This window comes from Procambarus clarkii, chromosome 47 (genome assembly GCF_040958095.1).
Source record: "Procambarus clarkii isolate CNS0578487 chromosome 47, FALCON_Pclarkii_2.0, whole genome shotgun sequence".
NCBI classification, from domain to species: Eukaryota; Metazoa; Arthropoda; class Malacostraca; order Decapoda; family Cambaridae; genus Procambarus; species Procambarus clarkii.
In genome coordinates, this window is record NC_091196.1 from 25,004,854 (window position 1) to 25,017,321 (window position 12,468).

General features: G+C 48.0%; 1 protein-coding gene across 1 annotated transcript; it reads right to left on the minus strand.

Annotated features, from left to right (window-relative positions):
• Positions 1-444: 444 nt before the first annotated feature.
• Positions 445-11,209, minus strand: LOC138350879 (golgin subfamily A member 6-like protein 22). Its single transcript, XM_069302328.1, has 3 exons — positions 10,835-11,209; positions 7,181-7,264; positions 445-1,173 (listed from the first exon to the last, which is right to left on the minus strand). The coding sequence occupies exons 1-3, from the start codon at positions 11,207-11,209 to the stop codon at positions 445-447; spliced, it is 1,188 nt and encodes a 395-aa protein (XP_069158429.1).
• Positions 11,210-12,468: the final 1,259 nt, after the last annotated feature.

A 12,468-nucleotide genomic window follows, 5' to 3' on the forward strand; every position in this document is an offset into this window, starting at 1 on the left:
GATGGTGACCTCTACGTCACTTTCGTGAGTCGATTTCATTTCAAATTACGTCCAAATTTGGCCATAGTGCGCATACGAGCGAAAAGTGACGTTATTTTTAAGAGGACGGGTTGTACACTCATGCCATTAACGTCCACAGTCACTCTTAACTACTTACACACGAGCGCTCTCTTGATATGCAGCTACGTAAACAATCCATCCTACTAACCAGAAACGTATGAACTCAAGTAACCTAACTTAACCTATCCAGTCCGATACATAGAAAACGAAGATATTTGTGATCCGTTGCTTTTCATAGTTGGCTGTATTAATAAGGTCGGTTATGATAACGTAAAAGAACGGGAGCTAGTAGTTGAGAGGACGGGTCGTGTTGGCGTTGGTAGGGATATTATTGGGAGGTGTTGGGCCTGGGGCCGCCTCCCTCCTCACCTGAAACCTTAGTCCCTATACACCAGGGGGGTCCCCTGGCTCCAGGTGCTGCAGGTGTTCACCTGTGGACCTCTGTCCCTCTATTGTGGACCTCTGTTCCTCTATTGTGGACCTCTGTTCTTCTATTGTGGACCTCTGTTCTTCTATTGTGCACCTCTGTTCTTCTATTGTGCACCTCTGTTCTTTTACTGTGTACCTCTGTTCTTCTATTGTGGACCTCTGTTCTTTTATTGTGGACCTCTGTTCTTCTATTGTGTACCTCTGTTCTTCTATTGTGGACCTCTGTTCTTCTATTGTGTACCTCTGTTCTTCTATTGTGGACCTCTGTTCTTCTATTGTGGACCTCTGTTCTTCTATTGTGTACCTCTGTTCTTCTATTGTGGACCTCTGTTCTTCTATTGTGTACCTCTGTTCTTCTATTGTGGACCTCTGTTCTTCTATTGTGTACCTCTGTTCTTCTATTGTGGACCTCTGTTCTTCTATTGTGGACCTCTGTTCTTCTATTGTGTACCTCTGTTCTTCTATTGTGGACCTCTGTTCTTCTATTGTGTACCTCTGTTCTTCTATTGTGGACCTCTGTTCTTTTATTGTGGACCTCTGTTCTTCTATTGTGTACCTCTGTTCTTTTATTGTGGACCTCTGTTCTTCTATTGTGTACCTCTGTTCTTCTATTGTGGACCTCTGTTCTTCTATTGTGTACCTCTGTTCTTCTATTGTGGACCTCTGTTCCTCTATTGTGGACCTCTGTTCTTTTATTGTGGACCTCTACCCCTCTATTGTGTACCTCTATCCCTCTATTGTGTACCTCTGCTCTGTTGTTAACCTCTACTCTTCCATATGCACCTCTTCTGTCGTGACGAGGGCAGGTGGTGGGCAGCGACCCTGAACACTTACCTTGCTTCTACCCCCAAATTGTTACCTTAATCTGCACCCGACTCTTGCTGGTGAAGGTCTACATAACTTCTCGGCTTCTCGGGTTTTGTTGCCTCATCTCCAACGCCATTTCCGGAAATTGTTCGAAGACATTGCACTTAACTGGTGTCTAATGACCAAGTTCTATTGTTTGTATTAATGGAAAAAAAACCTTTTGTGGTCAACTGGATGCTGTCACGTGAGGGGCTCTTGTTGAAAGGTGTCACCTGAAGGCTCTTGTTGAAAGGTGTCACCTGGGGTTCTTGTTGAAAGGTGTCACCTGGGGCTCTTGTTGAAAGGTGTCAGTGAGGGGCTCTTGTTGCCAGGTGTCACCTGAAGGCTCTTGTTGAAAGGTGTCAGTGAGGGGCTCTTGTTACAAGGTGTCAGTGAGGGGCCCTTGTTGAAAGGTGTCACGTAAGGGGCTCTTGTTACAAGGTGTCACGTGAGGGGCTCTTGTTGTAAGGTGTCACAGCTCTTGGACCTGTGGAAGAGCGTGATGTAAAGCTCTTGTGAATGGTTACTTTGTAGAGTGATTCACCCGTTTGTAGCTACGTCAACTCTTAACTTAAGAGCGGCTCCTGTTGCTGGTGTGTCCTGGTCTCGTGACCTTCCTCACAGGTGTGTAGGTCCTCACACACACACACACACACACAGAAGCCTCATCACAGTCTTCTGTTGACTATAATAAAATGAGCAATTAGTCACTAGTGAGTCATTATAACGGGCGGTGAAGGTAGCAGTTATTGCCACAGGGAAGGTTGTCATTGGTGTTGCTTGGTGTGTGTGTGTGTGTGTGTGTGTGTGTGTGTGTGTGTGTGTGTGTGTGTGTGTGTGTGTGTGTGTGTGTGTGTGTGTGTGTGTGTGTGTGAGTGCACGATTGAGGCTACTAACAGCCATACACAAACTATGTCTACATCGTGTCAGCTCTACAACTCTACCACGGGTTCGTAACCAGTTCCTACAACAGTCGTAAGTGTCGAGGTGACAATTCTAGATGTTTCTAGAAGATAACAACCGAAAGCTGTAACGAATATCGCCATAGAACACAAACAACAACATTCCACCCTAGAGAGCACAATTCTAGCTAGGTGGGTATAGTTCTAGATGGTACTGGCGCTGAGGTAAAGGCCATGGGCTTTCTGTAGTCCTCAAGACGAAGGGCCAGATTCACGAAGCAGCTACGCAAGCACTTACGAACGTGTACATCTTTCCTCAATCTTTGACGGCTTTGTTTACATTTATTAAACAGTTTACAAGCATGAAAACTTCATAAACAACTGTTGTTATTGTTATAAACAGCCTCCTGGTGCTTCGGAGCTCATTAACTGTTTAATAATTGTTAACAAAGCCGCCAAAGATTGAGAAAAGATGTACAGGTTCGTAAGTGCTTGCGTAAGTGCTTCGTGAATCTGGCCCGAGGCCGCCAGTGGAAACGAACTCATAAATATTCACGTCAGATGAGTAATTTTGCACTCCGATTGAAAAAAAAATGTGTGTATAAGATTTGTATGTGTAGTGGTGGAGAGAGAGGGGCGGCTAGGAGGGCCAGTGTCCTTGCTAAGAAACCCCTCTAGTAAAAGTTGTTCTCGCCTGGGGCACTCAGCTGGCTGGCCCGGTGCCTAGCGGACGTTCCCAGCATCCAGCTAGGTGAAAGGTCTAGCAGATGGGTAGGCCCCCCACCTCTCTCCCTCTTCCTATACCTCCTCTCTCTCTCTCTCTCTCTCTCTCTCTCTCTCTCTCTCTCTCTCTCTCTCTCTCTCTCTCTCTCTCTCTCTCTCTCTCTCTCTCTCTCTCTCTCTCTCTCTCTCTCTCGCTCTCTCTAGGCCCCTTCACCATCACCAATCTAGCCCCTTCATCTGTCAACATCCCAGCACCATTCACCATCACCCTAACCCCCCTCACCATCACCCTAACCCCCATCACCCTAACCCCCATCACCATCACCCTAACCCCCCTCACCATCACCCTAACCCCCCTCACCATCACCCTAACCCCCCTCACCATCACCTTAACCCCACATCTTCATACAGAAAGTGAAACTCTGAGAGCTGGTCAGATGGACACAATGTTTCAGTGAGGTTCGTCCGGCAGTGTCCTACGCTTGACCAAAGACCCGCTAGTGATCGTTCAGCTCAGGTGGATAATTAAGAAACAACAAGCGCAGGTACAAGCGAGACGAGTACAGGTACAAGCAGCTACAGGTAGAGAAGGGTAGCAGAACATACAGGTGCTTGTGTAGGTAGGTGCAGGTAGGCCTACAGGTGAGCGAGCTACAGGTATGCGCAGGTAGGCCTACAGGTAAGCCAGGTAGAGGTGGGTGGAAGTGAGGCGGGTGCCAGGACAGGTGTGTGTTGGCGCAGGTAAGAACAAGTGAAGATAATAAAGGCATTATAGCAAAGTCTTGAAGAACACTTAATTACACTTCAATCCACTCACAAACATTATCCGTGTGTGCCAACTTTCCTTCCTTTATTACCAATCTCTTGTCTCTCTCTCCTTCTTCCTCTGCTCGTCCACCCTTCTGTAACCAGCCATACCTTACTATGTATCCCTCACGCTGCTGAGGGATACATAGACATCTTAATTATGTCTCTCCTGGTTCCTTCTTCCTTTCAGTGTTCTCTACCTTTCTTTTGGAGGGGGGGGGGGGCTCAATGTAGGGGGGGGGGTCTTAGTTCTCTACCCCTCCCAGGGGCTGCCTTGGAGGGGTTCCCAAGGCGAGGGGTTTCCTCAGTAAGTGCTCAAGATCCGGGCTGTGAAGTACACCTGTAGGGCTGATTACTTCCTGGGTACGTGATGTATAGGTGAGTGTGGGGGAGGGTCGCATGGGTGGGTGTTGTGGGTGTGGCTGTACCGGGCGTGGTGCACCTGCAAGTGGGTGGGTGAGCTAGTGGGTGGCCTGGTTAGTGGGTGGGCTGATTAGTGGGTGGGCTGATTAGTAGAGTGGGATGGGGTGTGTGTGTGTGTGTGTCTAGGGTACCTGGTAGAAGGATTGGGAAGCAGCATAGCTACATATTTGTCCTACTAGTCCACTTGTCTGCATGTGCTGAACACAACCTACGTCAGACCAGTCCTGGAATATGCAAAACTCCCAGTGTGGAGCACGTAACAAATGAGGCCCAGACCAGGGCTAGAGTAAGTGTAGGTCCCTGAACACTGGTTCCTGAACATAGAAGTCTGAGTTATGAGGGAAGGCTGATAGAGCTACGCCTCGCTACGTTGGATCAGAAAAGTCAGAGGTAACATGATCACGACATGAGAATTCTTTTGTTTAAATCACTGACAAAGTGGACGTGAAGCAAATGTTTAGCATGACGAGGGACAGAGCGAGAGGAGAGCTGAGATGAGCCACAGGGAGGCAAGGAAGCACGTCTTCACTGTATGAACAATCAGCAAGTGGAATGAGCAGAGCTGAGGTAGTTAGAGGCACTCCCCCCCCTTTCCCTTGATAAACACACTGATGAACAAGGCCTCACACATGACCCCAGGATCATGCACATGACCTCACACACTAATCATGATTTAATAGCCCATTTACAGCTAGTGAATGATGCTGGCCTGGCTATTTAATGGGAATTATCCACTAGATAATGGCTATTTACTAGGATCTTCCCACTAGAGCCCTACTTACTGGGAATCTTCCCACTAGAGGGCTTCTAGCTGGGGTATCTACCCATTTACTGGGAGCTACGTACCAGAAGAATGTGTAACGCGGCCTTCACTCCTACTGTGAATGTCAGCCACCAGACCACCCCAGAGTGTCCCCACCTTGAGCAACCACTGGACCTGGCAGCGGGGGAGGAGTGAGGGGGTGAAGAGGAGGGGAAGAGAGAGAGCAGGAGAAAGAAGGGAGGAGGAGGAAGGACTAATAAACACAGGAAAATAAAAGATCCGCAGCGTCAGCTCCAGCAGGAGGAAAACTGCCAGGTAGGATACGAGGCTCTACGACAAGCAACAGACAGTTCATCACTCATCTTGATTAACAACATTTTAATTTTCATGAGGTCAGAGTCGACTTATTCCAAGATTGACGAGGTACCCGGCCTCCTAAAATGCTGCCCGGCCTGTAGAGACCGCACCAGCAAGCACAGAACAGGTCTACAACTCGCTCCAACATTAATGAGCTCCACAATAACAGAGAATTTGAAATTAAAAGTTGTTCATTATAAACTCGTCGAATAAAAGGAACGATAAAATGCGAGGTGAGGCAACATTGGGAGTGTTCGGAGGCGAGTGATAGCACCGGGGCATGGCGCTGTCAGCCACTCCATGCGGTTATCCACAACTTTAATGACGGATTCGAGGAGGAATTCAAACGTCAGAACAGTAGCAGGCGAGGCATGGAGAGGCAGCCGTCACAGCCTGGTGGAGAGTGAGAGGTGAGTCCACAGGACTCCAGGTCCCTGGACTCCAGGGTGGAGTGGGAGGGCGCTGCCCTTGGTCAGCCTCGAGCCCCCACACACACAAAAGCTGCCCCGGGGCCACCAAGCAGGCCAACTAGCAAGTATTATGTCACCCAACTTTAGTCACTTTAGTCATCCAATATTACCTCACCTTATTGCAGAAAATAAGAATGCCCGGCGGGATTGTATACTGAGGCAACACTATAAAAACTTGACCAGTTTGGCAGCCCGCCGCAGTGACTTCATAAATACCAAGTCTCAAGAGAGAGAAGGAAAAGCATCCAAGTCTTTGGTTGAAGCTGAACCACTGAAGCATCCAATCCCACGAGGTGTCGAACCACTGAAGCATCCAATCCCACGAGGTGTCGAACTACTGAAGCATCCAATCCCACGAGGTGTCGAACCACTGAAGCATCCAATCCCACGAGGTGTCGAACCACTGAAGCATCCAATCCCACGAGGTGTCGAACCACTGAAGCATCCAATCCCACGAGGTGTCGAACCACTGAAGCATCCAATCCCACGAGGTGTCGAACCATTGAAGCATCCAATCCCACGAGGTGTCACATCAGTACAACCCTCGCGGTAACCAGCTGCTTTAGTTACAGATATCCACGACGTCAGGATCATCACACCAATACCTGACCCCCACCACCAACAGGTACAGAAGAGGAGGAGGGGTACCGAGTAGTCTCATATACGAGGTGAACCCTCATATATGAAGGTTCCAGCAGGACCCAATCACCGTGAACGAACTATTCTCACATGTCAGTTTGTCCTCATGAACAGTGACCAAAATGTCCCCAGCCCGTCCTAACAAGGAATGTCAAATTGCTCGTTAACTCACCCGCCAAACTACCTATTTTTCAACCTGTCCTCAGGCCAGGCTCATTAAGTTGCGGCCGTTCCCCAAGACGCATACATCAACTTTGACGTATTTGTTATATTTTATATATATATATATATATATATATATATATATATATATATATATATATATATATATATATATATATATATATATATTTGTTCTCATTTATATAATATTATATATTAAAGTTGTATGTATAGTTACACGTAGGTTAGGTATTTAAGTTTTGTTTAGAGATTATTTATATTTGAAGTGAGTGAAGCATTAATAGAGTTGTGATTCGAACAGAGGTCGTCAGCGAAGACAATTAAGACGGGCTGGATTAAGACGGGCTGCTATTATAATTCACAAAACGTACATTTGTGACAGTGGTGACTGGTAAGGGAAGGAACCCGCGCTGTGAAGTCTGCTGCCCCGCCACCGTCACTACTCACAAGAAACATAAAACATGAGTTAAATAATATAAACATGGAGTCTAGTACTGATTGATTGATGAAGATTAAGCCACCCAAAAGGTGGCACGGGCATGAATAGCCCGTAAGTGGTGGCCCTTTGGAACCATTACCAGTATCAGTAGCTGATACTGGAGATCTGTGGAGGTGCGACTGCACCCTACGGAGAGGTCGTGACCTCTGAGTCTAGTACGACTCTGTAACATAACCAAAGCAGATTAGCTTTGAATAGGTTTATATCCCTCTGTGCTCTTGCAATATTTCCTTGGCGATAGCATTAGTTTGGTTTGATTGGAAAGCAACGAGAAACTACTTAATTTAGAAATATTCTACTCGCAGCTACGTTGCTTTAAACGTTGTTAGAACCTAATTACTCATCAAAATATATGAACGTGATGAATTAGTTCCAATTTGGCATGATGGAGGGTTGTTGTAGAGCATGTTAGTGAGTAGCTTGTCCACCGTCTCCTTCCTGTCCCCACTCGACCCTCACCCGTCACTACCTGAGGGGACGCCAGGCTCCTCCCAACCCATCCCTCATGTTAGCTGACGTAAGGCTCCGGTTATATTGGACAAGGTGGAGCTCAATTAGTATTACGGGCTATTCATGCCCGTGCCACGTCTTGGGTGGCTTAATCTTTATCAATCAATCAATTAGTAAAGTACCAACGTACCTTACTCAGGAAAATAATAATAATATACGCAGCAAAGTTAGGTATTGGTGGAGGTAGTTGAAGCCTGGCCAGGTCCTCGTCCGGAGGTCACGTGAGTCAGGTCAGAGGTTATTAACGTGAGGTACAGGTGAGGCTGTGAGGCACACGGAGGAGGTCAGGAGCGAGGGAGGTCAATCCACACCTTCGACACCCCCGTCTATACCCACCTGAGAAGCGCCGTAATAATGATACCTACACCTCTTAAGTCTCAACCTTGACACCCCTAATTTGACCTCACCTGTATAACCCCTCCCCACTTAAGCCCCCTCTGATTGACCTTGGAGGGTGGACGAGTCACTCTGGGGCCATTTCCGACCAGCAGTGACCTCTGACCTCTCCTCTCAGGGTAATTATTGAACTCTTACATCTGATGTCATCGACGTTCTGCGCAGGATTCTGGTCGATTGTTTGTGTGTGTGTGTGTGTAGTGTATGTGTGTAGTGTATGTGTGTAGTGTATGTATGTAGTGTATGTGTGTAGTGTATGTGTGTAGTGTATGTGTGTAGTGTATGTGTGTAGTGTATGTGTGTAGTGTATGTGTGTAGTGTATGTGTGTAGTGTGTGTGTGTAGTGTATGTGTGTAGTGTATGTGTGTAGTGTGTGTGTGTAGTGTATGTGTGTAGTGTGTGTAGTGTATGTGTGTAGTGTATGTGTGTAGTGTATGTGTGTAGTGTATGTGTGTAGTGTATGTGTGTAGTGTATGTGTGTAGTGTATGTGTGTAGTGTATGTGTGTAGTGTATGTGTGTAGTGTATGTGTGTAGTGTATGTGTGTAGTGTGTGTGTGTAGTGTATGTGTGTAGTGTATGTGTGTAGTGTATGTGTGTAGTGTATGTGTGTAGTGTATGGGTGTAGTGTATGTGTGTAGTGTATGTGTGTAGTGTATGTGTGTAGTGTATGTGTGTAGTGTATGTGTGTAGTGTGTGTGTGTAGTGTATGTGTGTAGTGTGTGTGTGTAGTGTATGTGTGTAGTGTATGTGTGTAGTGTATGTGTGTAGTGTATGTGTGTAGTGTATGGGTGTAGTGTATGTGTGTAGTGTATGTGTGTAGTGTATGTGTGTAGTGTATGTGTGTAGTGTATGTGTGTAGTGTATGTGTGTAGTGTATGTGTGTAGTGTGTGTGTGTAGTGTATGTGTGTAGTGTGTGTGTGTAGTGTATGTGTGTAGTGTATGTGTGTAGTGTATGTGTGTAGTGTATGTGTGTAGTGTATGGGTGTAGTGTATGTGTGTAGTGTATGTGTGTAGTGTATGTGTGTAGTGTATGTGTGTAGTGTATGTGTGTAGTGTATGTGTGTAGTGTATGTGTGTAGTGTATGTGTGTAGTGTATGTGTGTAGTGTATGTGTGTAGTGTGTGTGTGTAGTGACTGTGTGTAGTGTGTGTGTGTAGTGTATGTGTGTAGTGTATGTGTGTAGTGTATGTGTGTAGTGTATGTGTGTAGTGTATGTGTGTAGTGTATGTGTGTAGTGTATGTGTGTAGTGTGTGTGTGTAGTGTATGTGTGTAGTGTATGTGTGTAGTGTATGTGTGTAGTGAATGTGTGTAGTGTATGTGTGTAGTGTATGTGTGTAGTGTATGTGTGTAGTGAATGTGTGTAGTGTATGTGTGTAGTGTATGTGTGTAGTGTATGTGTGTAGTGTATGGGTATAGTATATGGGTGTAGTGTATGTGTGTAGTGACTGTGTGTAGTGTATGTGTGTAGTGTATGTGTGTAGTGTATGGGTGTAGTGTATGTGTGTAGTGTATGTGTGTAGTGTATGTGTGTAGTGTATGGGTGTAGTGTATGTGTGTAGTGTATGGGTGTAGTGTATGTGTGTAGTGTATGTGTGTAGTGTATGTGTGTAGTGTATGGGTATAGTATATGGGTGTAGTGTATGTGTGCAGTGACTGTGTGTAGTGTATGTGTGTAGTGTATGTGTGTAGTGTATGTGTGTAGTGACTGTGTGTAGTGTATATGTGTAGTGTATGTGTGTAGTGTATGTGTGTAGTGTATGTGTGTAGTGTATGTGTGTAGTGTATGTGTGTAGTGTATGTGTGTAGTGTATGTGTGTAGTGTATGTGTGTAGTGTATGTGTGTAGTGTATGTGTGTAGTGTATGTGTGTAGTGTATGTGTGTAGTGTATGTGTGTAGTGTATGGGTATAGTATATGTGTGTAGTGTATGTGTGTAGTGTATGTGTGTGTGTAGTGTATATGTGTGTGTAGTGTATGTGTGTAGTGTATGTGTGCGTGTAGTGACTGTGTGTAGTGACTGTGTGTAGTGTATGTGTGTAGTGTATGTGTGTAGTGTATGTGTGTAGTGTATGTGTGTAGTGTATGTATGTAGTGTATGTGTGTAGTGTATGTGTGTAGTGTATGTGTGTAGTGTATGTGTGTAGTGTATGTGTGTAGTGTATGTGTGTAGTGTATGTGTGTAGTGTATGGGTATAGTATATGGGTGTAGTGTATGGGTGTAGTGACTGTGTGTAGTGTATATGTGTAGTGTATGTGTGTAGTGACTGTATGTGTGTAGTGACTGTATGTGTGTAGTGTATGTGTGTAGTGAATGTATGAGTGTAGTGACTGTATGTGTGTAGTGTATGTGTGTAGTGAATGTATGAGTGCAATGTATGTATATGGATGGTGTATGTAATACATATGGATGGAACATTCATATGGTATATGTCTGTCTTCCTCCACATATTCGTCTCCTTGCTGTTCATTCGGTAATTATGAGCAATTTCGTTACCTTGTGCTGGCGCCGTTACCTGTCTTGTTAACTCCATTACTACACATGTTGTTGGCTCGTTAAAGAGGTTAACTGCCTAGTTAGGTACTTTAGCTGTACCTGTTGCCTCCCCCCCCCTGTCCTGGTCCTTCTTCCTACCATCTTCATCTGGTTTTCCGGTTTTCTTGTCGTTGTTTATCATATTCTGGGGATTATTGGTTCAGTGAGCTTGTCTTGTCTAGCAGTGTGTTTGGTTCAGCCTCACCATCACTAGTGGTACTCTCACTATCATCACCGACACGGTCGTCACCATCATGGTCCCCCCCTCTGTCCCCTCCACCTCCTCCAGTACCTCCTCCAGCACCTCCAACATCTCCTCCAGCACCTCCAACATCTCCTCCAGTACCTCCAACATCTCCTCCAGCACCTCCTCCAGCGACCTCCAGCACCTCCACCTCCTCCACCACCTCCTCCAGCACCTCCACCACCTCCTCCAGCGACCTCCAGCACCTCCACCTCCTCCAGCACCTCCTCCAGCGACCTCCAGCACCTCCACGACCTCCAGCATCTCCTCCAGCACCTCCAGCACCTCCACCAGCACCTCCAGCACCTCCTCCAGCACCTCCAACACCTCCAACACCTCCAGCACCTCCTCCAGCACCTCCAGCACCTCCACCAGCACCTCCTCCAGCGACCTTGCGACAAGAGTCAGCATCATAACTGTCATCTCTCCTCCATCTCCCCGTCATCCGCTTCCTCTTAACTCGCTTTTTCATTCCACTTTTCATTCTGCTTTGTGATTATCCTGTTGTTCTCCCCTTCCGTTCATCATTAGTGGCGCGTTAACTGTCTCTTTCTTGTAGTTCACTTCTCTTTCACCAACAGTTATAGTATATATATATCGTCTGTTTTCCCACCTTTTCATTCAGCCAATGATGGGTGATCCATAGAGTGGGCGGCGGCCATCTTGGGGAAACATTATGCCGGGTTTCCAAACTCTCTCATAATATTAATTTTCTCAATGTCTTTATCTTTCCTCCCCCCCCCCCCCCTTGTATCTGTTGTGTTCAGCCCGTTGTTACCTTCCATAACAGGTCAACCCTCATCAACCATTTCAACCTCACGGACCAGTTGAAGACGACGGAGAAGTTGAGAAAAATGGGATACTGGTGAGAGTCGTAATTTAGGCGTCTTCCCGCGCAATTTTGGTTTACAAGCTTAAAGACATTTTAATTGTGATGTGTAAGGGTGGTGAGGTCCCAGGGGGTGTGGCGCCCTGCGGGAGTGGCGCCCTGGTGTGTGGCGCCCTGGTGTGGTGGCGCCCTGGGGTGTGGCGCCCTGGGGTGTGGCGCCCTGGGGGTGTGGCGCCCTGGGGGTGTGGCGCCCTGCGGGTGTGGCGCCCTGGTGTGTGGCGCCCTGGTGTGGTGGCGCCCTGGGGTGTGGCGCCCTGGGGTGTGGCGCCCTGGGGGTGTGGCGCCCTGGTGTGTGGCGCCCTGGTGTGGTGGCGCCCTGGGGTGTGGCGCCCTGGGGTGTGGCGCCCTGGGGGTGTGGCGCCCTGGTGTGTGGCGCCCTGGTGTGGTGGCGCCCTGGGGTGTGGCGTCCTGGGGTGTGGCGCCCTGGGGTGTGGCGCCCTGGGGTGTGGCGCCCTGGGGTGTGGCGCCCTGGGGTGTGGCGCCCTAGGGTGTGGCGCCCTGGGGTGTGGCGCCCTGGTGTGTGGCGCCCTGGGGTGTGGCGCCCTGGTGTGGTGGCGCCCTGGTGTGGTGGCGCCCTGGGGTGTGGCGCCCTGGGGGTGTGGCGCCCTGGTGTGTGGCGCCCTGGTGTGGTGGCGCCCTGGGGTGTGGCGCCCTGGGGTGTGGCGCCCTAGGGTGTGGCGCCCTGGGGTGTGGCGCCCTGGGGTGTGGCGCCCTGGGGTGTGGCGCCCTGGGGTGTAGCTGGATCGCTCCACACCAGCGCTGCACCACAGGGATTCCATCAGCACTCCACAAT

Excerpts from the sequence above, each read along its gene's own strand:
- LOC138350879 (XM_069302328.1), bottom strand. The coding sequence starts at position 11,209 with ATGACAGTTATGATGCTGACTCTTGTCGCAAGGTCGCTGGAGGAGGTG. Across the intron at positions 7,265-10,834 it reads TGTTGGAGGTGCTGGAGGAG|AGTCGTACTAGACTCAGAGG; the intron begins GTACTGGAGGAG and ends GTTATGTTACAG. Across the intron at positions 1,174-7,180 it reads AGTATCAGCTACTGATACTG|AGGTCCACAATAGAGGAACA; the intron begins GTAATGGTTCCA and ends ATAAAAGAACAG.